The sequence below is a fragment of the Pipistrellus hanaki genome (assembly GCF_964339955.1).
Source record: "Pipistrellus hanaki genome assembly, chromosome: 5".
In the NCBI taxonomy this organism is placed as follows: domain Eukaryota; kingdom Metazoa; phylum Chordata; class Mammalia; order Chiroptera; family Vespertilionidae; genus Pipistrellus; species Pipistrellus hanaki.
In genome coordinates, this window is record NC_140507.1 from 24,627,853 (window position 1) to 24,655,364 (window position 27,512).

A 27,512-nucleotide genomic window follows, 5' to 3' on the forward strand; every position below is an offset into this window, starting at 1 on the left:
AGTGATCCAGAGATACAAAGATAAAAATTATGAAGAGTTACATATGTGATATTGGAAGATAAAATAAGATGGTCTAATACACTGAATGGCCAGATTATTATAATCTCTGATATATATATTAGAGGCCTTGTGCATGAATTCATGCATGAGTGGGGTCTGACCGGCCTGGACAGGGGGAGGGGACATGGGCAGTTGGCCAGCCTGCCTTCTGGTCAAATTCCTGGTGGAGGGGACAATTTGAACATTAGCCTTTTATTATATAGGATATATATTGAATGGCCAGATTTTTATGCGTTAAGAGATCATAATAATCTGGCCACTCAGTGTATATATTTATAGAAGAAAATAAAGAAAGAATAAGGAAGAGGAGGTATTTGTAGAGTCAGAACCAGAAATAGAGTGTGGTGCCTAAAGTATAAAAGGGCTAACCCTGTATTTTCCCAAAATCAGGAATAACTATCTCCTTAAATTTGGTGTCCCAGGAACCTCTCTGGCCTCACACTAGTGCTGGCCCTCTGAGAATTTTTTTCAAATTATTGTAAGACACCAAATTCTGGGTTTGGATATCCCAAGACAGATAAAGAGAAATATATTCACACCTATTTACATCATAGTGAAATTAGAGGGCCAGAGACAAATACAGGTCAATAACGAAGAAACTACAGTGAGAGGGACCGCACACTCTTCAGCAGCCACAATGGGAACCAGAAGGGCACCTTTAATGTGCTGAGACAGTGTAAGTGGCAATCAGAATTTTATCCAAGACTTTAAATATGAGGTGAAAGAAAGTCATCTTCAAACCAACAAAAATCGAGAGAACTTACTACCAATAGACCTTTACTGAAGTAAATTCTAAAGGATTAATTTCGGATGGAAGGAAGGCAATCTCAGACAGATGCTCTCATGAAAAGGAGGCCACCAGTGAACATTTGACTGTGTATAGAAATAATAATAGAGTGTCGTCCCATGCAATCAAGAGGTTGCCGGTTCAATTCCCATTAAAAACACATGCTTAGTTTGCAGGTTCAATTCCTGGTAGAAGGCATGCAGGAGACAGCCAAAACAATGTTTCTCCATCATTGATGTTTCTCTCTCTCTCTCTCTCTCTTCCTCTCCTTCCCTCTCTTTAAAATCAATACAAACATATTTTAAAAAAAGAAACAACAATAATGTATCATTTGTCCTAAAAAAAAAATAAAATAAATAGAAGGAAAACACAGGACTACAATAGAACATAAATGGGGGCTATCAGGTGGAGAGGCAGAGAAGGGTTAAAGTAGTTTAAGGGTCTTATATTACATTGTTTAAGAGGATAAAAATGACAATTTTTAAATATATATGGGATCCACTAAAAGAATAAATAGAGCCTGGATGGTGTAGCTCAGTGGTTGAGGGAAGATCTATGAACCAGGTGTCATGGTTCAATTCCCGCTCAGGGCACGTGTCCGGGTTGTGGACTCAATCCCCAATGTGGGTGGTTTAGGAGGCAGCTGATCGATGATTTTCATCATCGATGTTTCTATCTCTCTCCCTTCCTCTCTGAAACCAATAAAAATATTTTTAAATGAATAAATAGATTCTAATTTTCAAGTCAATCAATGAGGGGAAAAATGGTATGATTAAAAAAAACAAACAAACAAAAAAAAACAACACACACCTCAATCCATAAGAAGACAAAAAAGTAGAAGAGAAAATCAAAAGAAAAATCAGGGTGTAGGAGAGGTTATACATATGCAGGTAAAAGGGTTTATGCACCTTCCTCTCAACTTTGTTATAAACCGAAACCTTCTAGAAAAAAAATAGCCTTAAACACACACATACATACACAGGATAAAATAGATAGAAAATAGATAGAAAAATAGATAGTACAAAATAGATAGAAAAAAATGTAACTAATACAATGATTTTCAATTTTTACAAACGCATGTGAACAGAAATGTACTGCTCTGCACTGGAAAAAAAAAAAAAAAGCTTGTCAAAGTGGCTAGAAAACAAAATCCAGTTAATATGTGCTTGTTATAAGTAAAACAAAGGAGATAGATTAAGTAGCTTCTAAAGTCTGCTTCTGCTTTATCCAGCCAAGGTGATTTCTCCATAAACGCAAACAGAACAAATTCGATAATTGAGGAGAGTTTGACAAATGAACTATTTGCAAACGTGGGGAAAGGGCAATACCCTGAAACGGAGAAAAACAGCACTCCCTTGTCACCTCTAGGACTGAAGGCCCAAGGAGGGCTGGGAAGTTCTCAGAACCCACTCTGGCCCCTTCCAATCTATTTTCCACACTGTGGCCACACTCAGTGGTTCAGTGGTTGAGGGTTGACCTTTGAACCAGGGGTCATGGTTCGATTCCACAGCCTCAAGCCTTTTAGCAGCATCCCATAGTCCTTGAGAAGGATAGCATTATATATATCCTAGCATAGCCTTCAACACTTCTTACAATCTGTCCCCTCTGCCATATATCTCTAGCTCTTTCTGGAACCGGAATCCACCCCATTTCAGCCACAATGGCTTTCTTTTATATCCTTGCATTCACCACGCATACTCCCTCCCACCTCAGGAACTTTGCACATGCTCTTCGCTGCCTAGAATGCTTTTCACTCCAACCTCCAAACCTACTTGTCACCACTCATCCTTTTGGGCTGAGCTCAAATGGCACTTCCTAGAGGAACTTTCCCAAATCCCGGGCCTTCATTATATACCTACAGGGCATTAATGCCTCTCCTGCAGTGCCATTACCATCCGTGCGTGCTAAGTCAATCAAATCAGAGAACAGGATGTAGATTTTATTAATCACAGGAAATGCTTTTGGTTCAATTCCCATTTTTGTTTCAATTCCCATTGTTGTCATTTTCTATTTATATTTGTGCAATTATTTGATAAATGTATGTCCCGCTACACTGGAAGCTCCATTAGCGCTAAGATGGCACCTTTTTCTGCTCCCTGCTCTATAGTGCCTGGCACCTAGCAGAAGCTCAATAAAGTTTGATAAATGAAGGAATGAAAACATCCTTACTAAGAGAAGGGCACTCTGCCCAGAAACAAGTGTTCTATACCCTATGAAGCTTTGCCCAGTTTCATTACACAATTTGCATTCATTCATTCACAGATCATTAACATGACATTTTTCTGTATCAGACAGAATTTAAAGGCAGCTTCCTTCAAAGGCCTTTCCTGGACAGAAAAACACTCCCTGGGCTATTTATATGTAGGAACAGTGGTGGGAGAGCCTCCAAGCCCGGACAGTCAGTGCATCTTAGTAAACCTGGTGAGCACTTAAGGTGGAGGGTAAGGAAGCGCCCCCCCCCCCTTCTTGGCCCATCAGACACAGAGAAAGTAGGTGAGCCTCTCCGAGGGCCCTAAATGGCTGCAGGACCGCAGCCAACGGCACCCAAGTGACGGAACTCTGGGCATTTTGGCAAAGTGGGGCCGAAGGAGCTGAGTGTGGTTGGCTCCAGACAATTGCTAACCACAGAGAAAATCCTGTCTTAAAATTCCCAGTTGGGAAAGGAACCAAAAGCATTTCCGCTGATTAATAATATCTACATCCTGTTCTCTGATTTGATTGACTTTACACGTGGATGGTAATGGCTCTTTGCCTTGGCTTTCTCATCCTCATTGAGGATGAAAATTTTTAGATCCTTTAAGAGCATCGATAATAATAATAGCAATAGCAGCAACTAACATTTATTGACCATCACTCTATGCCAGATGCTCTGCTGAGTTTTATATATATACTAGAGGCCTAGTGCACAAAATTCATGCACTGCGGGGGGGGGGGGGGGTTGTCCCTCAGCCCAGCCTGCACTCTCTTGCAGTCCTGGAGCCCTCAGGGGATGTCAGACTGCCCTGGAGGCAGGAGAGGCTCCTGCCACCACCATTGTGTTCGCCAGCCCAGTTTCTGGTGCACTAACCACTAGAGGGTAGCTCCTGCGTTGAGAGTCTGCCCCCTGGTGGTCAGTGTGTGTCATAGTGACTGGTCGTTCTGCTGTTTGGTCTATTTGCATATTAGCCTTTTATTATATTGGATATTCTTTTCATCTTCATGTGAATTAGCTCATGTTGGTCCCCTGCTTAAAACCCTCCAATGACTTTCACTGATATTAAAATAAAATACAATCTCTTTACCATGGCCTTCAAGGTCCTATATGACCAGGCCCTTGCTTATTTCTGCTGTCTTGTCTCAAACAGCCCTCCCCTCAGTCGGTTCTAACAGCATCCATCTTCTTCTGGCAACTCACATGCATCAAGTTTGTCCCTACCTCATGGCCTTTGCACCAACAAGCCTTCAGCCTGGAGTGCTTTTCCTCAGATCATCCCTGGGTGCCTTCTTCTGATCATTTGGATCACAGCTCAGTTACTACCTCCCTGATTCCCTTACCACCCTAACCCCATTGCTTGATCACAGCACCCTGTTGTATGGCCCCCATAGCATGTATCACTATCTGAAATTATGTTGATGATTTGTTTGCTCTGTCATTATCTGTTTCCCATAACTAGAACATACATTTCATGCAGGCAAAGCCTCTTTGTCTAGTTTACCCCTGAATTCTCAGTACTCAGAAAAGAGCTTAGCACATAGGCATTCTACAAACATTTCTCATGTCATGAAGGAATGGGTGAAAGTATGAGATAAGAGCAACTCTCTTATACTTATTTCATAGATGAAGGACCTGAGGCTCAGTGATATTGTCTTGCCTAAGGTCATACAGTTGGTAGATAAATAGAGGATCAGAGTAACGCTCAAATCTAGGCCCAGCTGGCTGCAAGACTTGTCCACTTAGTCACTACACAGACTGAGATTCATCCCATGAATCATGTCATGTACCCTCCCCACTACTATCCTCATATTCATCCTTTGCATAGAACCTGGCCCAAGAGCTAAACAGCAAGGAGGCATTGAATAAAGTAGTGCAGAGAGTGTGAATCAGTACAACCACTTTGGATAACTGGAAATACCGACTAAACCTGAACCAATCCTCAGTATATATCCACAGATATACAAGCATGTGTTCAACATAAGCCATGTCCAAGAGTGTTCACAGAAGCAGTATCCTTAAAGGCAAGCACTAGAAACCATCTAAATGCCCATAAATAGTAGAATGAATAAATTTACTGTACTACAGTCATATAATGAATGGAATATCATACAGCAGTGAAAAAGAAACTACAACTACATGCAACAACATAATAAATTTCACACAAAAAAAGTACCTACAGTATGATTCTATTTATAGAAGATAAAAAATTAGGTTATATTATAGTGCTAAAAGTCAAAATAGTGATTACCCCCCTTGTGAGTGGAGGTAGGGTATGGTGATGGTTAGGGTTGGGAGTAGCATGAGTGTAATATTTTGTTTCTTGACCTGGACACTAGTCCCACAGTTGTGTCCACTTTGTGAAAATTCACTGAGCTGTATACTTCTTTTTTTTTTTTTTTTAAATATATTTTATTGATTTTGTACAGAGAGGAAGGGAGAGAGAGTTAGAAACATCGATGAGAGTCATCGATCAGCTGCCTCTTGCACACCCCCCCACTGGGGATATGCCCACAACCAAGGTACATGCCCTTGACTGGAATCGAACCCGGGACCCTTCAGTCCCCAAGCCGACGCTCTATCCATTGAGCCAAACCAGTCTCGGCTATACTTCTGACTTATGCACTTTTCTGAAGGTATTTATGCTGAATCACAGGAAATTGCTATCTTTGTACAATCACGAAAAGTGGTTGCGTATTAGCAATTTCCAATGGTTCAACTAATGTTATACTTCAATAAAAAGATTGCCTAAGAAAAAAACTCTGCTCAGTTGAATTGCTTTGCACATAGCTCTGTAAAAACTGGTTTTAAGAAAGAGCCTGTGCCTTCTGAGGGCTCCGGGGCAGGTGGTAAACAGGCTCGGCGTGGTTGTCAATTCCTTCTCAGGGCCTGAGGCTGGGGCGCGGGCTGTGTACTGCAGAGTCCAGAGCCTGGGCCTGCCCCAGTGTGGACTTCAAGCAGAGATGAGCAACTCCAGTCTCAGGCCCAAGGTGTCAGTGTTCCTGGAGCACACCAGTTTCCGGCTGCCCTGGTCTTGGCACGCACTGTGTCCTCCTTTCTGGGCACTGGCATGGCTCCTGTGCCTCAGCTGTTAGACTGCCCAAAGAGGTTTTCTCCCATCTCCCTAAAAAGGCTAGTTCCTTCCCCAATCTCTGTCAAATCCCCTTGTTATTCCCTTCGTGGATTTGACCAACATTTGAAATTATGCTATTATTTGAGTGTTTACTGTTTATTATCTGCTGCCGTCAGAAAACTAACCTGTATCAAGGGATCTCTATAACTTATTTGCTGTTTTATCCTCAGGGCCTGCCACAAGGCTTGGTACCTAGAAGGTGCTTAAGTATTGGTTGAATGAATGAATGAGGTGGCAGGAACGAAGCCCAGGGCCCACAGAAAAGGTGGCCAATGCACACCTGTTAAGTCAGGAAGAAGGGAGCAGTCCCATCCATCTCATGGAGCATGAAAACCAAGACTGGGGCTCCAGAAAGTCACCGACCCTCCCAGAGTCCAGACATGCATTTTTGACCCCTGCTTCTCCCAGGGTCCCCATTTCTGTGATTTGTAAGCAAGAACCAAGGAGACTACTCCTGGCCATTTTTTCTTCTCTTCCTCTTCTATGCTCACACTGGTTGTCCTGGATTTAGCTCCCACATCTGAAATGGGCAGCTTGCATGCATTTGGTGTGCATTTGAACTAATGCAAATTTGAACTATGCCATATAAATATATCCACAAAAACCTTGATTCTGTTGCCAAAGCTGATACTATACAAATATCACCTTACATTCACACGGATGAGGAAATTACTCTCAAATTATGTGAAGTCTTCAGGAACATGTCTTTTGTATAACTTTTCACAGCAGAGTGAAAACAAGGGTCTTGGAGGAAGGATGGAGAAGAGGAAGCTAGTGATCTGTACTCTCGTCACCAAGTTAAAACCTTTACAATTTCTCTGTTATGCAGGACAATGAGAGAACCCCAAAAATAGCTGTGCACCTGGCTCTGAGCTAAGGTACTTGAAAAACATCATGTGCTTAGAGATCACAACAACCCTCTGAAGCAGACACTATGCCTTTTACAATAAAAGTTTGAAGAGATTAAGAATTATGCAAAGTCACCAAGGGCTTAACATCCCCTTCCCAGACTGATATAAAAGAACCATCATTCAGCATATAGTCAGCATTGTGTACTCTCCGCTGCCACTGAAATTCACGACCTACACTGGCGATGGTTGAACTCAAATCTTCAGTGAACCAAAGATACCGAGCCACATAGTTGAAAGTAACTTAAGTCCTGCAAATACTGTCCCTGTTAAAGCAGCAATGACAGCCACAGTGTTTTTGTCTTACCTACTCATTAATAAAGAAAACTTTGCATTTTAGATGGTTGTTGTTTTTCTTTCTGAGGTTTTGATGCACCTAGATAAATGGGCTCCTCTTAAAATTCTAACCCATGCCTTGCATTAAAATGGCTGGATCTGTCAAATAACCATCTACAGTGCCGAAAGCTGTTCTAAGGTCTTGATGTGCATTATTCCCTTCAAGTTCCATTCAACCCTTGGTGGTAAGTTTTCATATTTCAAAGGAGGAAACTGAGGTACGTCAAACCCGAATAACTTGCCCAAGGCTACAGAGCTTGAAAGGGCAGGGCTGACCACCAGCAGTCAGTCTCTGCACATCTCTTGCAAGCTCTCCAGCTTCCAACACTGTAACAGCTGAACACCCTGAGCCGGAAAGCCGAGGGGGTAGTGCCGGAACAGAGTTCTAACCTGGGCTCTGACGCATTCTCCCTTCCTCAAAGGACAAGGGTCCTCCTGGCATGTTCAGTTGCTTAGCCCTCCCCACAGCGCCTTCCTGCTTCTGGGCCTCCCGCCACCGCGCCCAGCCTGGCTGAGCCTGCGTTCAGCGGATCCGAGCAGCAGAGAGACTTCTCCAGGCCCCAGGCTGTGGCCCCTCCTCTGCTCTCTGTCCTCTCTAAAACACCACCGCTGTTCACTGTAATTAAATCATCCTTTGATCAATTACTTGTTTAGTGTCCATTTCCCCTACTTCATTGTCAACAGTGGGGGTTCCAGAATATTTGTGTAGGTGGGGGGCCAGTGATCTGTCTGGGTTGGGGGACTTGGCTTTCAGTGCTTTGTACTTGACAGAAAGCTGAGAAATATCAATTGAACATAGAAATGAATGAAGGTGCTGCACCCCCAAATCCCACCCCCACTACGTTGTCACCACTGATTGTGAGTTCCACCAGTGTAACAATAGTGTCTATCTCTTTTGTCACCGAAACCCCGACACCTTGGCACTTGCCTGACACACAGGAAGTGCATAATAATTTTTTGTGGAATTAATAAATAATTAAAAGCCTAGGGGCTAGTACCGGAACAGCGTTCTGACCTGGACTCGGACTTCTTATCTGAAAGAGAGCAATGATAAGACCCAGACACAGCTTTTTTGTTGTTGTTAATCCTCACCCAAGGATATTTTTCCATTGATTTTTTTTTGCAAGAGTAAAAGGGAGGGGGGAAAAAGAATTACAAAAAAAAAAAAAAAAAAAGGAGAAGGGGAGAAACAGGGAGAAACATCCTTGGGTGAGAGAGAGACACTTGATTGGTTACCTCCCCCATACTCCCTGACCAGGGCCTTGGATCGAGGCACATGCCTTTGACCACAATCGAACCGGGGACCCTTTAGTCTGCAGGCCGGCCCCTGAGCCAAACTGGCTAGGACAGAACATAGCTTTTTAAAGCAGCATCACATAGGAAAACATGCTGAGCATAGGGCTGGCACTCAGAAACACTCCATAGGTGTCTGTCACTGAATTGGAATTCCCGCCTCACTACCTCTAACTCAGCTCCCAGGTCCTCGCCAGGCCAGCAGTTTTAATAAGAGGGCACAGCCTGGAACTGACCGCGAGCTGGTGGGGGTGACGATGTCTACCCTGAAGGGAAAAGACTGAAAATAGCATGGGCAGGTTGTTAGGATTTGCCTCCAGAAGAAGTTATACTTGGGGAAGAGATTGAGCAGCTTTGGAATGAACAAAGTCAGATCAGGTAGCAAAAAAGTCCAGCACAAGCCTACTAGCTGCCTGATCCAACAGAAAGGATGTGGTGTATTTAACCTGTTAAGGAAAAAAAAATGTTTTGCATCCCCCCCCCCCCCCACCATTTTTCATTTTGTTCCCCCACCCACTGGGCTTCGGTCTGTTGGAGAGACTTAAAACACACATACTTAAAAACTCAGAAGAGGGTAATATCTGAACTGCTCCCTGGGCCAACCCCAACTGTGCTCTTCAAGCTGTTGCCAATGAAGTCTTGGGCCAGCACCTCCATGTCAGACTTGTCCCCACACAGGGTTCCTTCCACCCAGGCTCCCTCTGCCTGACCAGTCTCCTCAACCACCCCCAGGCTCAATCCTTCCATCACTGGACTCAACTCATAACTCTCCTCTGGTTAGGTCCCAAGAAAGAGCAGAATATGGTCTCCAGTACCCTCCAGTCACTGAATCACACTCTGCTTAGGTATCAGTCTTCTAGCTCACGACTGGGGGCTTTCCCATCTTCTCACCATCCGAGCAGTCCTGGCCTCTCTCTACCTCTTCCTTCAGAAAAGCTGGGAAAATACCAGAAATGGAAGGAACACTGTCTCTTGGCTAATTCCTCTAATAAAGGAAACAGGAGAGTAAACTCCTCCACACCCTCCCCCCCGCCCCCAACATCCTGATTTTCTCCCATAGTTTAGAGAGGATTTATTTATTCCCATCCTTTTTCATGTTTCGAGTGAGGGAGCACTAGCTGGAAAATCACTGCTCCAACCTTCCTTTCTTAACATGCTTGAATGACGTGCAAGAAACAGGTTTTTAGGTTTGTGAGGCTGAGAGGGGTGGTAGCAGAGCAGGACGGACAGGGTAGCAAAGATCTAGCAAATCAGCGCTAGAATTTACTAGATCTCCCATTTACCGAGTGCAGGCCCCTGGGCCTCAGATTCTGTATCTAACAAATGGCAATAATGACAGTGAACGTTAATACCAGTACGGGGAAGTCCTGAACAACTGTAAAATACTCTATTGTCCTCAGAAGTGTCGTCCCCCGCCCCCTTGGCTTTAAGGAAGGTTTTGACCCCGAAAGGAAGATTGAAATTCCCCTAGGCAGGGCCTGCTCTGACCCCAGGAGCTGAGCCAGTCAGTCACACTGTAAAGCTGCATCCGAGTGGAAAGAACGCGTTTTAAGCGGGGACTCGGTGACCTTGGGTTCTGGTCTGGGTTTGCAAAGTGTTCCTCCGTTGCCTGTCTCCAGAACCCCAGCCCTTGGCCAGACCCGGTGCCTGTCCTTGGCTCCTCTGGCAACAGGCAAGCACATCCGATGGTGGCGTAGTTAGAAAAAGAGCCTCACAGCCTCCAGGGAAGCCAGAACACCAGCAGGACAAATCTTACCGCGGATTCAGGCCCCAGCCTACCTCTTATCCTCGCATCAAAGCCACCCCCTACCCCTGCCTCCCCGGAGGCTACAGCCTCCTCGGTTCCTGGGCGGAGCTGGGCCTGCTGCGAGGGCTCTCCACCTTCCCTGAGTTAGGCCTAATGGCGGGGCCTTTTCTTTTCACCGGTTAGTCCTGATACGCTCCCCCTTTCCCCCCTGCCCTCCCCCCCTCCATCATTAACTGCAAAGAAAAGATCCCCGGCCTCTTCCATTTCCTCTGCGGCTCTAGAGCCCTGTCATTTAATCCCGTGGCCACCGCGGCAGCATCCTTTGCGCGGTCGCTCCACCCATCCACCTGGCCAATTCCTCGTCGCTCCCGCTGCTCCAGAGGGGAGCTGGTGGGGGCGGTGGGGGGAAGGCGCCTACAGCAGCAGAGCCTGGGCCTTCGGCAATCCGGGGCCCTCAGATCCGCATTGCGTGAGGGCTGGGAGACGCACGGGGGTGTACAGGGAGCAGCTAGTCAGCGCAGCCCAAGGAGGACCGACGGACGCTGGGGGCACTGCGGACGTTACACTGGGGCGAGGGGAGAGGGGGTGCTACGAGGAGAGAGCCAGGTCTCCGCCCAATAGCCAGCATCGCCCTTTGGGGGGGCGAGGGGGAGATACTGGAGCCGGAAGGGGCCTCGGCCCTGTCGCTGTCCACACCCAAGAAATGGGGGAGGGGTGGTCGGCTCTCACTCAAGGGAGGCTCAGCCTCAGGAACGGAACGAGATTCATTCATTAATCCCCACTCCGCCCCTCTTTGATATGGGCGTTTGACGTTTTCTTAATTATTTCTAAAAGCAGCTTCAAGACCCCTCCACCGACGCCGCAGGTCTGGAGAAAGAGAAGGGCCCCCAGCAGGGGTCTTCCCGTTCCCCGCCCCCCACGACTGCCTGGGGCGGGTAGAGATCCCTAAATTTAGGTGTGTCCTTTTCCCCCTCCCCACCCCCCACCCCGCCCAGCTCTCCGCCTAGGATCCAGAGGCCGCCCCCGCCCTCCCCCCACCCCTCCAGCCCAGGCCCGCAGTGGCGTGAAGGTGGCCTTTACCTCCTCTCGCAGGCTGGGAGGGGGCACAGCCCGCGCAGCTGAGCCAGCTGCAGCAGTCACCGCCGCCCTCCATTCATTTTTAAAAAAGGCGGGGGGCAACAACAACCTCTACTCGTCTTTGTGAAAGAACGACGGCCCCTAGAGGAGCGAGAGCCAGCCCCAACAATCACGGGTTAAGTTCTTTTCCGGCCCCCCATTCATAAAAAAAAAAAAAAGAAAGAAAGAAAAAGAAAAAAAAAAAAAAAAAAAAAAAAAAGGAGCTCGGCGCATGCGCGCGCGGGGGTCTCTTGTGCCCACCCATTCATAGAATCGCGAACGGCGCGCGTGCGCACTGGCGCTCCTTTCCCTCCCATTCATAAAAAAGCCATTTTCCCAGGCAGTGGTTGCAACATCGCCGCGGAGGCTGCGAGAGAAGCTGACAGCGCGGAGCTGGCGCTGCGGAGCGCAGGAAGCCGTGCCGGTTCCTTCAGCCGGCGTCTGCGAAGACAGTGGTTTCTGACCCGCTCGGGTTAGGGGATTTTGCACAGACGTGAAGCGATGCTTGTGATCCTGCGGCTCCTCAAAGTAAGTCCCTGGCCGGTTTCGGAATCCGAAACTGATCCACGCCTGAGACGCGACTCCCCTTTGGGCTGGGGCAAATGTTGCGCTATTTCTAGGCGCGCCTCCGTGTTCCTCCCCTCTCCCTGCGCCTCCCTGAGTCGCTGCGGTGCGCCGCAGCTCCCGGGCGCCCTGGGCTGGGCTGGGTTGGGCTGGGCCGGCACGGCGCGGAGGGTATTCGCAGCCTGGCACCGGCGTTCCCACCTCAGGACCTTACCAAGCCCGGCTTCCCCCTATCCTGACTCGGAAGCCCCGTGCGTGCCCCGGGAGTTTGCCTCTGGCCTGGCCTCTTTCCTCCTGCAACCACCCGCCTCGGGCGCTGGAACGGGAGGCTCTGGGCTACGTAAGGAGCCACCTTTTGAGTCCGGCGGGCGCCCTCGCCCTGGGCGGCTCGCCCACCCCGGGCTCGGTGCCCATGGTGCCAGCTCTGCCGTAGGTCTCCACAGCCCGCCGCAGCGGCCTATGCTCGACGTAGGCTTTTCTTTCCCCTTTCGGAGTCATGACGGACTGGCTTTTCTCCTCTTCTGCCTCTCCCCTCGATGGTCAGCGCTGGCGCTGGCCCGGGACTGGGCATTTCTGCTCCCTCTCGGTGGCGAGGCGGTGCCTCGCCGTCTGACCTTTGCTCTGCTGCCGCTTTTTAAGCTGTGCAACTGCCTTGCAGTGAGTTGCCTGTCCTTTTCCCGGTCTCTGCAGGGCCTGAGGCTTCTCGGCCGCCTCGAGCCTCCGCATCCCCCGGCACCGAGCTGTGCCAGGCCCCGGGGCCCCCAGGCCGCTCTGGGGCTGTAGATGCGTTTACATAACGCCGGGCGTGTGGGAGCTGGAGGAAGAGGTTGCGTGCGTATGAGAGATAAGGCTCCTGCTTTGCCCCTTCCTTCTTGGTGGTACCAGCTTGACATCCCTGAGGAGAGAAGGATTGAGACGGTACGTGCTGAAAAAACCTGAACCGCCGAGGCCGCGGGTCAGTGAAGGGGGGCGAGGGCGGGTTTGGCCAGCCAGGGCAGCTGGAGCTTGGCTCCATCACTGGGGCCAGGGTTGTGCCCAGTTCCCCCTCTATGCAGACGATCAAAAAGCAGTTAGACAGTAGCTGTTCTTGTGCAAGAAGACGGTTTCTCAATTCTCTTTGATTGGGGGCTGGGGGTTGTGGGTAGAGGAGGCAAGAGAGGCAGAAAATGGTTGCATGGCTTGGAAGTAATGGTTGCAACCAATGGGAGGAGAAGATACTGGGCTGGGGCGGGGGGGGGGGGGAGGGGGGGGCCTGGATGTTGGGGAGAGGGGACAGCTGAGATGGGCATCCATATTGCCAGGCCTGGGTGAGGGCAGGAGGCAGCCTTATGGCCTATGGAGGCTGTGGGAACCCCCTCCCACCCCCACTCCAGCATGGTTGGTGCTGAAAGGAAAGTGTGGGTTCAGTGGAGTGGCCAGACCCAGGAGAGAAACCCCTTCTTTCCTGCTTCCAAATCAGTGGCGTTGATTCTCTCCAGTCTGGGGAGGGGCGCGAGCCAGTGCATGTCTGTCTGGCTAGCTGACCGAGGCTCCCCAGTCTTTCTGATGAGCCTCTCGGAATGACAACGCTGGAAGCTGGAGGCCCGGAGCCTGTAGGAAGTATGGGTTTATCAATCTCTTAATGAGCTCGGTCTGGCCTGAGGCCCTACCCAATATTGCACTGGTGATTTCACAATGTTTAGAGTTCTTTGGATCTTCACACGAATGGAGCATAAACATCTGAAATCTTCAGCTTTTTTCCCCCTTTTCGTGTGTGGGTGTGGGGCAGACTAGGAAAGGGAGGGCTGCAGTTGGAGGTCTCTCTCTCTCTCTCTCTCCTCTCTCCTCTCTCCTCTCTCCTCTCTCCTCTCTCTCTCCTCTCTCTCCCCCTCTTCCCCCCCCCCCCCCCTCCAGAATGGTGGGAAAGAAGTTGTAGACATGTCCTGTGTGAAATTGAATTTCCTCTTTCCCAGCCCTTGGGAGGGTCCTCACTTGCCAGCAGGCTCCAGCGAATCCTAATGTGAGCAGTGCACACACACTGACCCACGGAGCTGCGTGGCCAGCACTGGGTGGGGGGCTTTTGGGAGGTGGATTTCCGAAATCGTGATGGACACATGTTGGTCAGCTGGGGAGAGGAACACTTGAAAGCTATCTCTTGGTTATCTTCCTTCTTAGATTCCGAACTCGGGAGTCATCCCCTTTTTGTGGAGTGCAAATGTGCTCCTCATTCCCACGACCTTTTCCACATTAGCCTGTGAGATGGTAAGGTCCAAAGCTTTGGTTGGGCTTGGTGGGAGGAGGCGGGACACACAGAATGGGATGATTCCTGGCTAAAGCAGGGCAGAGAGTGCGGATGGGGACCATTTGGAGCTCTCATATCATTTTTGTTTCCAACCTTCCAGAATAGGTACACAGACGAGGCTCTTTGGAGTTGCACTTTCTGTCCAGGCCATACTCTTTACTCAACCACCACACACACACACACACCATTCTGGTCAACCCTACAGTGCAGTTTCACTGATTTGAATAACAAATAAAGGCAGTCTTTCAGTGCAAAATTTGGTAGTCAGTGACTTAAAAATCAAGGGAGGGGGGAAACCATTAGCACACACACACACACCCCCCCCCCCCGGAAGTGGCCCTTGAAGGGGTGCTTAATACTTCAGCATCTTATATGGGGATTTCTCTTCCAGTTCCTGACGCTGAAAGTCCTTTGATGTGACATCTTCCAGCCCCCAGTTCTAGGCCCCCACAAACCATCCATTTGTGTAGGTCTCCTGGGAGTTGGTCCCAAGGAGGCTTAGAAAGGAGCCCCCTCCCTCTCTTCAGAGGAGAAAACTCCACATTCTCAGACAGTTAGGGCACTCAGGGCACTCAACTGGTTCTGAATCCACAGTGGGTCCCTACTGGTGTGGAGGTTCCCTTGTGAGGAAAACGCGGGGGGGAAGGGTTCTTGCACAAACCCAGATCCAGCTGGAAATGTGGATCTAGGATACAGATAAAGGACGGAGAATGGCTGGCGTGGATAAGGTTCCATCCCTTGGCCAGCCCGGATCCCCTTGACAGAAGGGAAAGCAATGACTCATTGGGACAGATTTTTGCTTTTTCAGAAGAGCCAGAGAAAGAAGGTGATAGAGCAACATACTGAAAACTGTTTTTACTCCTTCCAGACCGCGCTGGGGGCTGGGTCAGAGCAGATGGTGGCCAGAAACCTGCTGAAGCTGCACCTTAGTCTCCCGTCTGCAGAATGGGGAGGAACCACTCCCTCGGGGCCAGGGTCAGCCGAGCAGCTAGCAAGTGTGCAGGCCTGGGCCTGTGCTATTTGTTACTACTGGGGCCCTGGGGGAAGGGGCCCCTTCCTTACACAGGAGGTGTGGGGTGTCGCATGATGTAAGAGGCGGCATATTCTTGGCGGCGCTCTGGTCTGGGGCCACCCTGCAGATCCGGACAGCTGACAAGGCCGTGGATGTATCCGGGACATGTGGCTGGGCTTAAGACGCTTCACTGTTCAGCTGTGATCACGATTGTTCTTTCCAAGGACAGTCGTGGAGGAAGCAAGGGCACTGGGGAGGGGAGCACAGATGTGCTGGATCTGGTGGAGGAGGGAAGAGGCCCTTTGGGGGGCAGGTGGCCATTTGCCGAAGAGTGGTTTCCCTTGTCAGGTAGTCTTTTTTTTCTGGCTGGGTCATTTCCTGCCCCCTCCCAGGGGTGAGCTCAAGTCAATTATGCTATGTTCATCTGTTCCTGGAGGTGGTAAGATAAAATGATCTTGGTGTCAGCGGGAGGGGGCCCTCCTGGAGGGGGGGTCTAGGTTTCTGCACACCCTCCTCCCCCACCACACACACACAGATATGGGCCAATTGTTCCAGTGTTAACAGACTTCTTCTAGCTCCATTCTTCCCTGACCCTTGACTTCTAATCCCTCTTTAAGGGGATCTGAGCAGCCAACAATTATGGGGGTAATAGATGGAAGCTGAAATTTGAGGCCAATTAGAATAGCCCGGAGCCAAAGTACAAGACCTCTCTGCGCCCCCCCCCCCCCCCCAACTCCTGGCGCTGGGCCTTCACAGCTCAGCTGATTGGTTGGGGAAGAGGAAGAGAAGAGGGTTGGGAGCTGATAACTGGTGATGGGACGGAGTGATGAAAAGCAGCTGTTTTCTTTTGTGATTGTGGCCGGAGGTGAGCTCCCCAGGGCTGGCGCTGGAGTGGGAGGTAGGGCGGAGAGCAAGGGTTCTCAGACAGACCCACCCAGCTGCCTCTGATGCTTTTTTCTCTCTCAACCAGGCCGTTCTCAGCAAAGCTGCAGAGATGGTCTTCCTCAGCAGGATTTAGGGCAGCCAAGTCCCTGGGTTTCCTCCCCTTCCTCTCGAAAGTCTTTTTGAAGCCCTAAGTCATTATTTGGTTGGAACTTAATTAACTAAACTGGGATGTTGTCACAAAGAACCAAGCGATAGTGGTGGGCGGGCTCTCTGGCAGACGAGAGACCTTTTTTTCTGAGCTGTGAAAGGGTTAAACAACCTCCGCGGAAAGGACCTGCTGAGACTGAATGGGCAGTGCAAAAGCTGCCCATTCATTCAGAGCCTCTTCCAGTTTGTCTCTAAGAGACCTGTAGTTTTCAAAGCCTTTTCCCAATATTTCCCAACGCCTCTCCCCAGGATAAGTCAAGGGGAAGGGGTGGGTGGGTGGTGCCAGGATGACATTCACCACGCTCTGCCGGTTCCGAGGGGCCTGAGGCTCAGCCCCTCCCCACCGGTACAAACAGCAGTGTCAGGCTCACAGACTGGCCGCACTGCAAGTTATAGGGCTGTGTGCGCTGTGGGCTTTCCGATCTCCTGCCGGTTCAAGTCTGCTAGGACTCTGTTTTCCTGGCTTCCTGTGGCCCTGGCTGCTCCTTCCCTTCCCCACAGCCTTAGGCCAGGATGCACCCTCCACGAACAAACGCTAGGGACCCTTTCGGTTCAGCTTTACAGGCAGGAGGAGAGGGGATTCCCTCCCATCCCTGGGACTCCTTGGTGGTTGAGGGTCCTCCAGGTGAGACCATTCACCTTTTTTAAAAAACGGGGGGGGGGGGAAGGCAGTGAGTGAGGTGACAGAAGGGACAGCAAAGAAAACAGAATTGGAGGTGAAGGTAATCATTGAGCTCTGAGCCTCCTTTTCATGGCAGATTTCAAACCCCCAGCCTCTACTTGCCACACTGAAAATCCCCCCCTGCCTGGGGGCCAGGGTCACGTCAGCCCCGCTCTGGCTTGGTTAAGAGCCCGCTGATGGCCTGACGTCATTCCCTGGTGGCAGCCTGAGCTGGCTGGTCGAGTTCATGGCTGTGGAAACGATTGGCGCTTTCATGCTTTTCCATGAATGACCAGAAGTTACTGTAAGTCAGGGCTGAGGTTGCAATGTCTGGAGCTTCTGCTCTGCTCTCGGGGCTTGAGCCTCCTTCCCTGATCCCTTGCCAGCGCTAGGACCCTTTTTTCTTCTACTTCTTCCTCAGCAAAATGGGTGTTATCCTCCAAGGTGATGGTGCGGATTAAGTGGGAAAATCATCGAGGGCTTATCACAGAGCCTAACACCAAGAAATGTTTCATAAGTATTAGCTGCTTCCTTAATTATTATTGTCATTGGAAGGTTGGAGTGGAGTGAAAGTTTTCTTTCCTCATGCTAATCCATAAGCCCACCCCCTAAAACCTGATAGGGGTGCTTCTCGGTCTCAGTGGAGGGCTGGCTTTGTTTCTCTGTCCACAGTCTTCCGAGTTGGCCATCAGTCTTCCCAACAGCCTAAATGAGGCAAAGCCTCCTCTCCTATTTATATTATAAATCTCTTCCTTCCTTGCAGGGGAAGCAGAGTACATATTAAACTGCACTTAAGTTCATCAGCATCAGCGCTTCGTAGACTCTGGAGGGTGGGTGTGTCCTGGGAGCAGAGATTGATCTTCTAAACCAATGGAGGATTGTGTGTGTGTGTGTGTGTGTGTGTGTGTGTGTGTGTGTGTTTAAGACTTCATTTAGCTGTGCTGAGGGGTTTATCTAACTGGCAGTTCCGGAAGTGGTATTTCTTTGTCAGCCAAATGAATTCAGCCCCCTGTGGAGGGTCCCTGCTAATGGGGAGGGGAGGCCCTGAAGCCTGAGGAGGTCTGAGCCCCAGCTTCTTAGCCAGCAGCTAGTTTTTGCTGAGCTAGCTAGTGGCCAGAAGGAATCTATATCTGGGTTATGATAGGAAAGTTAACGTTTAATTTTTTTTAATTGGGAAAAATATTTTGTTTTTTCAATTACAGTTAGTTTCAGGTGTACAGCATAGTGATTAAACATTTGTGTACCTTACAAAATGATCACCCTGGTAAGTCTGGTACCACCTGACACCATCTATAGTCATTACAATATCATTTACTATCTTCCCTATGCCATACTTGACATTCCTGGGACTGTTCTTAGAACTGACAGTTTATACTTTTAAATCTCCCTTTTTTCAGACAACCTCCCTTCCATCTGGCAACTGTCAATTTGTTCTCTGAATATTGAGTTTTTGGTGTTTTTGTGTGTGTGTGTGTTTCTGTTTTTTTTTTTTCCATTTATTTTGGTGGGGTTTTTTTTTGTTGCTTGTTTTTTGTTTTTAGATTCCACATGTAAATGAAATCATATGGTATCTGTTTTAGTCTGACTTATTTCACTTACACCTTCTAGGTCCATCTAGGTTGTCACAAATGTAAGATTTCATTGTTATGGCTGAGTAATATTCCACTGTACATATATGTACCACATCTTTATCCATTTGTCTGTCAATGAACATTGAGGTTTCTTCCATACCTTGGCTTTTGTAAATAATGCTGCAGTGACTATAGGGGTGCACATGTCTTTTTGAAAACTAGTGTTCTGGGTTTCAGGGAAGATGCGTTGTAGAATATGCCTGCTGGAGCCATCTTGCATACAGCCTGTCCCAAGAGAGCTGAGTCATTGTGGACCAGGCTCCACCTCCATATCTGGCCCTAGATGCAGGCCCAGATGCTGACAGCTGCCTCTGGACGGTGATGGGAGCCTTCTAAAGGCCAATATCCCCATTCCCTGCAGGCCCTGTTCTCATCCTGGCTTCCTGGTGGGACTTTTCCACGGGACTTTTTCAGTGAATCTGTCTTCTGATTGCAGACAGAGCCTGTTAAAATCTCTGAGCATTGCTTGTGCCTTTTGCTTTATCCACAGAAATTTGTGTGTGTGTGTGTTTAAAATGTATTTTTATTGATTACAGAGACAAAGGGAGAGAGAAACATCAATGATGAGAGAGAATTATTGATTGGCTACCTCCTGCATGGGATCGAGCCCACAACCTGACCAAAATCGAACCCGGGACCCTCAGTCCGCAGGCCAATGCTCTATCCACTAAGCCAAACCAGCTAGAGCAGGAAAATGGTTGTTTTTAAAATCCACAGGACTAGAACTGGGGAAAGGAGAATGAATTATCTGCTTGGGGGAGGACATACCGCTCCTTCCCACAGCATGGCAAGTCCCAATCCAGTCCTAAGAGACAAAAGCCCAACGACATGGGGCAATTCAGCCTTCAAGCCACCACTGGCATTTTGTTGACAGGACCCTGAGTCTTCACGACCTTCTGGAATAAGGGAATCGAGTTGTCTTTGTCCGAGGTGGAGGGTTCTAGCTGAGGCACCTCTTGGCTGGCTCCAGAGTCTTACCCTGTGCCCCTGTCAGCCTTTTCCATTCTTAACCTCATCACCCTTTCCTCCAAGCGAAGGACATGGGGCTCTTCTGTTGATCCCAAACCCATTTGTTCTAGATGCAAGGCGGGCTGAGGTAGCATTCCCTGAAGTTCCTCCTCCCCCACGGCCAGCCTGATCCTTGGAAAACTCTCCATCAATGCTTGTTTACCATCCCCCACATCCAGCCCTGACCACAGGAGGCCGCCTTGGCAAAGGACTGTGTGGTGGCAGACCTGCCAGACACTCGGGGCTAACTGCCATGAGGGAGTCTGCCGTTTGAAGATGATGCTCTCTTTTCATCTGGAGAGAACACGAAGGCAGGAAGCAGGCAGGCTTTCCAACACGGGAGAAGCCATGCACAGAAACACCAGCATCTTTTACGTAGGTAGACCGTGGGAGCTGAGCCCGTAGCTCATGCCCCATGCGGATGGGAAAGATCAGTGGAACGCTGAACCTTGTAGAAAAGGCTCCCCGCCCCCCTTGCATTTGGCAGTACAGATGATGTACAGATGAGAAACCTGTGGGTCAGCTCCCTTTCATCCCAACCCCTCTGTGAACTTTGCATCTAGGCTAGCTCTCTTATTTCCGGCGGGCTGGAAAGCATCTAAGGAAGTCCTTCCCCAACCGTTGAACCATTGCTGATCAAACCATTGTTTCCAAGAAGGAGAAATACAATGCTGCTGAGTTGCCCTGAATGCCTTTTCTTATTTCCTCTTCATTCCTTACTATAGACATTGAGAAGTATGGATGAGTCATCCGGGCCAAGGTGTCATTCTCCTGTAATTGGAATATTGCGATGGACCGACTGGGTCCCAAGTCTGAAGCTGTTGGGGAAGTGGAAACCTATTCATCCACATCCCCACTTAGGCATCACCTTTGAGAGAAGATGAACCTAACAGCTGAGGCACAGGATCTGCTCTCCTAATTAGAACATCATTAGCATCATGAAAAAGCATTTCCCGAAACCCCACCCGTAACACATGACTCCAGTGCCCCCCCCCTTTAAAAAAAAAAAAAAAGATGACTATATCTCCCTTCTCTCTGCACACCCTGTTTTGTCTCCCACCCCCAGTGGAATCTTCCCGGAGTCTAATCTTCCTCTTGGATTCCAAATCATGTCCCCTTTGGGCAGAGGTCCTGGCCTTCTGCTGCTATTTCTTTAAATTGATCTCCAGCCGAATTCCGAATGTAAAGGTCAGCAGGCGAGGAAATGGCACTTCTAATAGAAAACAATGTGCACTTTCTAAATTTGAACCAAGCCGTTTCCGCTCTTTGATTTAAGTGACTTCCTGGGGTTCTGTGTCAGGCACTGCAGTTGAATCTCTGGCAGGATTCCAACTTAAAATTGCACTCTCTCGGTGAAATTAGAAACTGATCCAGGCTTGGCTTAGCTATTCTAGTAAATAGCATTTAGGCTGACTGTTCAGCTCAGCACTTGGAAAATGGGTGATGCGAGTGCCCCCGGAGAGGATTTCCCATCCACGTTGTCAGAAGCTCACCTACCCCTGGCTTAGGAGCTGCTGGAGGTTGCAGCTCTTAGAAGTGCTGGTAATAAGTTAATATCCTGGACGTGCGGGCATCAGATACGGCCCTTCCTTCTCTTGTGACTCTGAAAGAAAGGCCTGTGTTTATCCAGCTGATAAACTTGATGGAGCACACAGGGGCTGTCTCGTGGTCACCACATCCTCAGCACAATGCTTGGCGCGTTGTGCGTACTGGCGTTCAGGAAATCCACGCCGTTGCTCTCGGGGATGGGGATAAGTGACAGAGCACTTGCCAGGCAAGATGTTAGGTACTGGGTATCCACGTTCTCATTTAATCCTCATAGCAACCCGTTTTACAGTTGGCAAAACTAAGGCATAGAGGTCAAAGAACCTCATTCATGGCAACACTGTTAGGCACAGAAGAGAGGATTCGAACTGGGAGATCTGATTCCATAGCCTGTGTTTATCACCACTGAGCCATCTGTCTTAAATGAGCATGGTTCGCAACGACTACAGGAATGAACTCAGGTTTGCTTCCTGGTTCTGCTACTTGGTCGTTTTGTGTGACTATGGACCAATTAGTTTGAACATTAGTTTCCTGGGACTATAAAAGGAATAACAGTCAGTGACTTGATATTTACACTGCTTGTTAAGAGCTAAATAAGTGTAATTCCTACCACTTAACCATGACTGTTGTCATTATTTTTTTAAAAATATATTTAATTGACTTTTTTACAGAGAGGAAGGGAGAGGGATAGAGAGTTAGAAACATCAATGAGAGAGAAACATTGATCAGCTGCCTCCTGCACACGCCCCACTGGGGATGTGCCTGCAATCAAGGTACATGCCATTGTCCGGAATCGAACCTGGGACCCTTGAGTCCAAAGGCCAATGCTCTTATCCACTGAGCCAAATCGGTTAGGGCGTGTTGTCATTATTAATTAGCCTTAATTCTGGAGAACCCACCCAAGGAAACCAGTTGCCATTTCATTTTGGCTCCCAAGCACCTGATGGGGATGAGGGTACTAACAGGCCAAACACTGACGCCTGGAATTCATTCTCTCTTCCTCCCCCACCCCCAGGGCCCCTAGAAGCCTGCTTCTCAGTGCTGCCCAGGACCTCCAGCCCCATGGAGCCCCCGATCCCTCAGGCCGCCCCCTTGACTCCCAGCTCAGTCATGGTCCAGCCCCTTCTCGACAGCCGCGTGCCCCACAGCCGGCTCCAGCACCCGCTCACCATCCTCCCCATCGACCAGATGAAGACCAGCCACGTGGAGAACGACTACATCGACAATCCCAGCCTGGCGCCCCCCGCCGGCCCCAAGCGGACCCGGGCGGGGGCCCCGGAGCCGGCCTCCACGCCTGCGCGCTGTGACCAGGACGTCACCCACCACTGGATCTCCTTCAGCGGCCGCCCCAGCTCCGTGAGCAGCAGCAGCAGCACGTCCTCCGACCAGCGGCTCCTCGACCACATGGCGCCGCCCCCCGTGGCCGACCAGGCCTCCCCGAGGGCCGTGCGCATCCAGCCCAAGGCCATCCACTGCAAGCCGCTGGACCTCAAGGGCCCGGCGGCGCCCCCGGAGCTGGACAAGCACTTCCTGCTGTGCGAGGCCTGCGGCAAGTGCAAGTGCAAGGAGTGCGCCGCGCCCCGGACGCTGCCCTCGTGCTGGGTCTGCAACCAGGAGTGCCTGTGCTCCGCGCAGACCCTGGTCAACTACGGCACCTGCATGTGCCTGGTGCAGGGCGTCTTTTACCACTGCACCAACGAGGACGACGAGGGCTCCTGCGCCGACCACCCCTGCTCCTGCTCCCGCTCCAACTGCTGCGCCCGCTGGTCCTTCATGGGCGCCCTGTCCCTGGTGCTGCCCTGCCTGCTCTGCTACCTGCCCGCCACGGGCTGCGTGAAGCTGGCCCAACGCGGCTACGACCGCCTGCGCCGGCCCGGCTGCCGCTGCAAGCACACGAACAGCGTCATCTGCAAGGCGGCCGCCCCGGGTGACGCCCAGGCCGGCAGGCCCGACAAGCCTTTCTGACGTCAGGGCCCAAGCCGCTCCCTGCGCTCCCCTGGGAACCGGGTTCCCTCCTGACACCTGAGAAGACTGCAGCAGCGAGGCCAGAGGTTCTGTTCTGGCCGCAGAGGTGACCTTGCCAGGCTGCCACCCCAGCTTCGGAAGAAAACAGAGACCCCATCCCCCACCCCCCACTGTCTTCCTTCCCCAAGAGGAAGAAGTGGCACTTTGGGGTGTTTTTGCAGGTCCTGGAACTTTGTGTGAAACCGACAGTGGCAGGGGCATGGTGTGCTTTGCGGGGGGGGGGGGGGGGGAAGGAGGGGAGGATTTTTCTTTTCCAGAAGACAGATGTGGCCACATAGCCGAAAGTTGCAGCTGCTTGACTGCCTTCCCGGTTCTCCCTCCTCCCTTCCTCCCTACCCCCCTCTTTCTAAAAAGCTGCCTGGGAGGGACCGGGAACAGTGGCCAGGGGACCTCTGAAGACAACCATGGAGTCTTGATGGCTGTGTCTTTTCTCCTTCCCGGCCCCACGGCTCGCCTGGCATCCTGGGGAAGGTGTAGGCCCTGGCTGGCAGTCCCTGTTGTATATACACGCGGGAGCCCTCGAGAAGAGAGGACGGCCAGCGGGTCCAGGCTGCGCTCCTCTCGCTGTCTTCGGAGCCACGGATGGACTCGGGAGCCGCTACGCAGAGCACCTCTCCCTCCCAGCTCCATCGCCCTTGGGGTTGTTGCGCTCTTAACACCGTCCTCTGGGTCTTACCGAGTCACAGGCTCGCCTGCCCGCTTCTTGTCCTGAGCTCTCTCCACCCAGATCCTTCCCAGAAACTTGATGGGTTGAGAAGCCCAGGGCGGCAAACGCAAGACCAAATATCACTTTGCCAATGAGTCTGAGGCTGTGGCCTCCGGGCCCAGTCGTTGTGTTTTTATAGAATAATTAAACCAGATGCTAACGGTGTTTTAGGAAACAATAAACACTTGCTTCCTTTTGGGCCACCCCCAGGAAGGGCTGATTTCAAAATGGGGGGAGGGGAAAGCCACCTTAAGGAACACAAACCCCCCTCCCCACCAAGAAGAGGATTTTAACAGCAAAGAAGAGGAGGCAGCAGCTCGCGTTGACGGGGAGGGGAGGACAGTGGAGCCGAGATGGGTGCCGGTTTCTTCTCAATTCTGCTGCTTGCTGTCATAGCCTTTTGTGTACAGTGATGTGTCAGTATCTCTCATGTAAATAGACGGCTGATGGGAAGAGAGAGTCTATTTTCGTGTCAGGAAGCCCTGGTGGGGGAGTCGGAGGAAGGCAGGTGGGGGAGAGTTTCTCCAGGGGCTTCTCGGAGTTGAGCCCTGCTTCCGTGCATGGCCCCGCCCCCCGCTCCCAGCAACCCCCCCAAAGACGTAGCAACTCTTTCTCTCAAGGTGCTAAAGAACTCGGAGAGTGCAGCACGTCCAGTGGGTAGGTACTTGTTGCATGCAGACGCCGTCGTGTCTGGTCCTCCTCCCTCGTGTTGTGCAGGGTTCTTGCTTCATGTGGTATTTTGTGTCCCCCTCCCCCCTCCTCCCTACCCCAGAAGAGGAAGTGGCCTGGGTCAGAAAAGCCACCCCAGGCGAAATTGGAAGTGCAGTAGCATTTCCACTTTGTCCTGGAGGAACACCTATGCCTCCAGGAAGGATGCGAGGAGGCAGGTAGCTGTGATTGGGTGCACCCAGCGCTTCTCAAGAACTCCCCCCACTCCCTCCCACCCCCTGGCCCTGGACTGAAGACTAGTAGTAACATCTTATGATTTAGGATAAGTTAATTGTAACCATAGGTATTTATTGATGGGAGGAAAGGAGGGGAGGGTCTTATTATTTTTTAAAAGGCTTTATTTATATAATATTTGCTAGCTTGTAAAAGGCAAACAGGAAATACTGCATCTGAAGTTTTCTATGGCTGGTTCACGTAGCTACCCTTTGCCACAGTCGTTGATGGATGTATGGATGTTCTTGCACAAACGGAGGGAACGGTAGGAAGGAAAAAACACATTCAGCCAACCACTTACGCTAATTGAATGTATCAGACGTGTACTGAAGGGACTGGAGAGGTTTTCCTCAGAAGAGGTTACCCCTAAACCCAGGGGGCACACCTCCACTTTTGGGGGGGCCTCGGAGCTTTCCCAGAGCCCTTCCCTCCGATGTCTCCATGGGGAACTTGACCCGGTGGCAAGTTGCACTTTGGTGATGGTGTTCTACACACCCATTCTGTGGAGAATTGATTTGTATAAGCTGTGTATACACACACACACACACACACACACACACACACACCTACCCCACCCACCCTCTGTCTATACAGACCCTGTTTCTGGCAAACGGCCTCCTTGAACCCTGACTTTTTGTGTACATAGTTGTAAACACGGATTTTTCGGGATTTTGGATTTCTTTTTTCCTTTTTCTCCTCCCCTGTTTCGGCTTGTCCCTTTTAGTTTGCATTTAGCCTGCTAGGTGGATATCTGCAGAGCTCTCGGTGTCCTGTGTGCTCGCGGGTGGAGGGAAGGAGTGGACAGCCCGGTCCCCCGCCCAGCTCTGTTGCACCGCAGTCCCTCAGCATGTTTTTTCTCAGCTTCTTGGAAAAACAAACACAAGAAAACTGGCTTGCTGTGGACCAGTCGGGGGCCACCAAGGACCCAGCTCTCAGTAATAGGACATTTCTGGGGCCACTCTGGCTGGTCGTGTTTCCTGTCACCCATGGCTTGCTTGGCTGGATCAGTCCTCGTCTTGACCTCTTTTGAGAAATGCCAGCTAATTTCCACGTCTCTTCAACCTGGAGTGGGTGGTGGTTCTGCCTGGAGTGGGATGGCACAAGCCTGGGTCCAGGACACTTGTCCTAGGGGCCTTGGTGCTCCCCGCACCCCAAGGGCGGCTTGTGGAAGCCCAACGCTCCAGCAAGCGCCCTGCCAGTGGTCTGGGACAGTGAAGCCCTCTCACGTCCATGACTGCACAGCCACGGCTTCGACAGCTGGAAGGAGGCAGAGACCCGTTCCTCCTGACAGATGACCGCTCACCTGTCCTTTCGGCGTCCTGAAGTCTGCGTGGGCCCGCGCTGTGCATGGCATGAGACCTAGACAGACAATGACTTGTCCAAGGCTGCACAGCATGGCGAGTGTTGGTTGGGACCAGCACCCAGAACCTTGTCACCTTGAAGCTTCATGTTCCCCCCATGCTGCCCCAGGAGACACCCAGTGGGTGTGGGCAGCACCCCTTCGCACTGTACAATTCAGTCCCCCAGGGCATCCTGCCCGCATCCCCAGCCTTCCGGCTCATGCCTTCGGTGAGCGTTTTCATGCCCTGCTTACTGTGACAGTTGGTGACCATTCCTGCGCTGCCGTTCTCGCTGTGGGTAACTCCCGTGTGGTGTCTGATCTCGCTTTCGCTTCTCACTGCCGCAGTTCGGTTTCCTGTTACAAACGGGAAAGCTGTCCGAGGTTCCCATCCCACCGCACTTCCGACATATCCCTCCCCCCCTCACTGTAGCCCCTTCTCACCCCACAACGTTACCACAGAAGGTCCCCTTTGTATAGAATATTTATTTTGAAGCTCTATTTTAATAGTATTTATTTTAGAAAGTCTACTATTGTAAGAGTTCTTCTGTTTGTGAAGAAAAAAACAAGTTAAAACTGAATGTACTGATTTAGAAAATATATATAAATATATATTGTTAAATATACACAGGACTGTTGTTTTCTCGTGTGTTTGTATGTTCACGCCCCTGCACCTCACCCAGTGAGGCCCCGTGTTTGTCAAAGAGCACTCACCCAATGGGACTGCCCCCTCCCCCCCCAGCTCTGGCAGAATAAAGGGGTCCTGGCTGGGCAATCCCTCACACCCTTGGAGGAAGCTTCTCTTGCTGAGGAGCCTGAATCTTGCCAGGTGCTGCTAATTCCTCCTCTGGGGAGCCCTCCCCCATGGACGAGTATTTGTAACAGATGGACAGCAAAACTCAAAGTACCCTGTTTCCCCAAAAATAAGACAGTGTCTTATATTTTTGCTCCCAAAGATGCGCTAGGTCTTATTTTCAGGGGATGTCATTTTTCCATGAAGAATACGGTACACATTTGTTGTTAAATAAAAATAAAGGAAATTTATTACCTGTATACAGTATGGTAGTTATCAACACAAACCAGACAAACTGAATCTTACAGTATCAAGAATTTACTCATTTATTCAAGGACAATC

At 50.2% G+C, this 27,512-nt stretch overlaps 1 protein-coding gene and 1 long non-coding RNA gene across 3 annotated transcripts in view; one reads left to right on the plus strand and one right to left on the minus strand.

The window, feature by feature from the left end:
• LOC311623180 overlaps positions 1-11,713 on the minus strand; it is a 285,875-nt gene extending 274,162 nt beyond the window's left edge. Inside the window, exon 1 of the long non-coding RNA XR_014795108.1 lies at positions 11,536-11,713. This is a non-coding gene — a long non-coding RNA (uncharacterized lncRNA). The remainder of the gene's footprint in view (positions 1-11,535) is intronic.
• Positions 11,714-11,889: 176 nt separating this feature from the next.
• On the plus strand, positions 11,890-26,953 carry SPRY4 (sprouty RTK signaling antagonist 4). Of its 2 annotated transcripts, none has more exons than XM_084884147.1 (2): positions 11,890-12,099; positions 22,381-26,953. In XM_084884147.1, exon 2 carries the CDS (start codon positions 22,428-22,430, stop codon positions 23,328-23,330), a length of 903 nt encoding a protein of 300 aa, XP_084740273.1. In that variant the 5' UTR covers positions 11,890-12,099; positions 22,381-22,427; the 3' UTR covers positions 23,331-26,953. The 2 variants fall into 2 exon arrangements, with proteins under 2 accessions (XP_084740273.1, XP_084740274.1); XM_084884148.1 differs by lacking the exon at positions 11,890-12,099 and adding an exon at positions 12,238-13,053.
• The last annotated feature ends 559 nt before the right edge of the window (positions 26,954-27,512 follow it).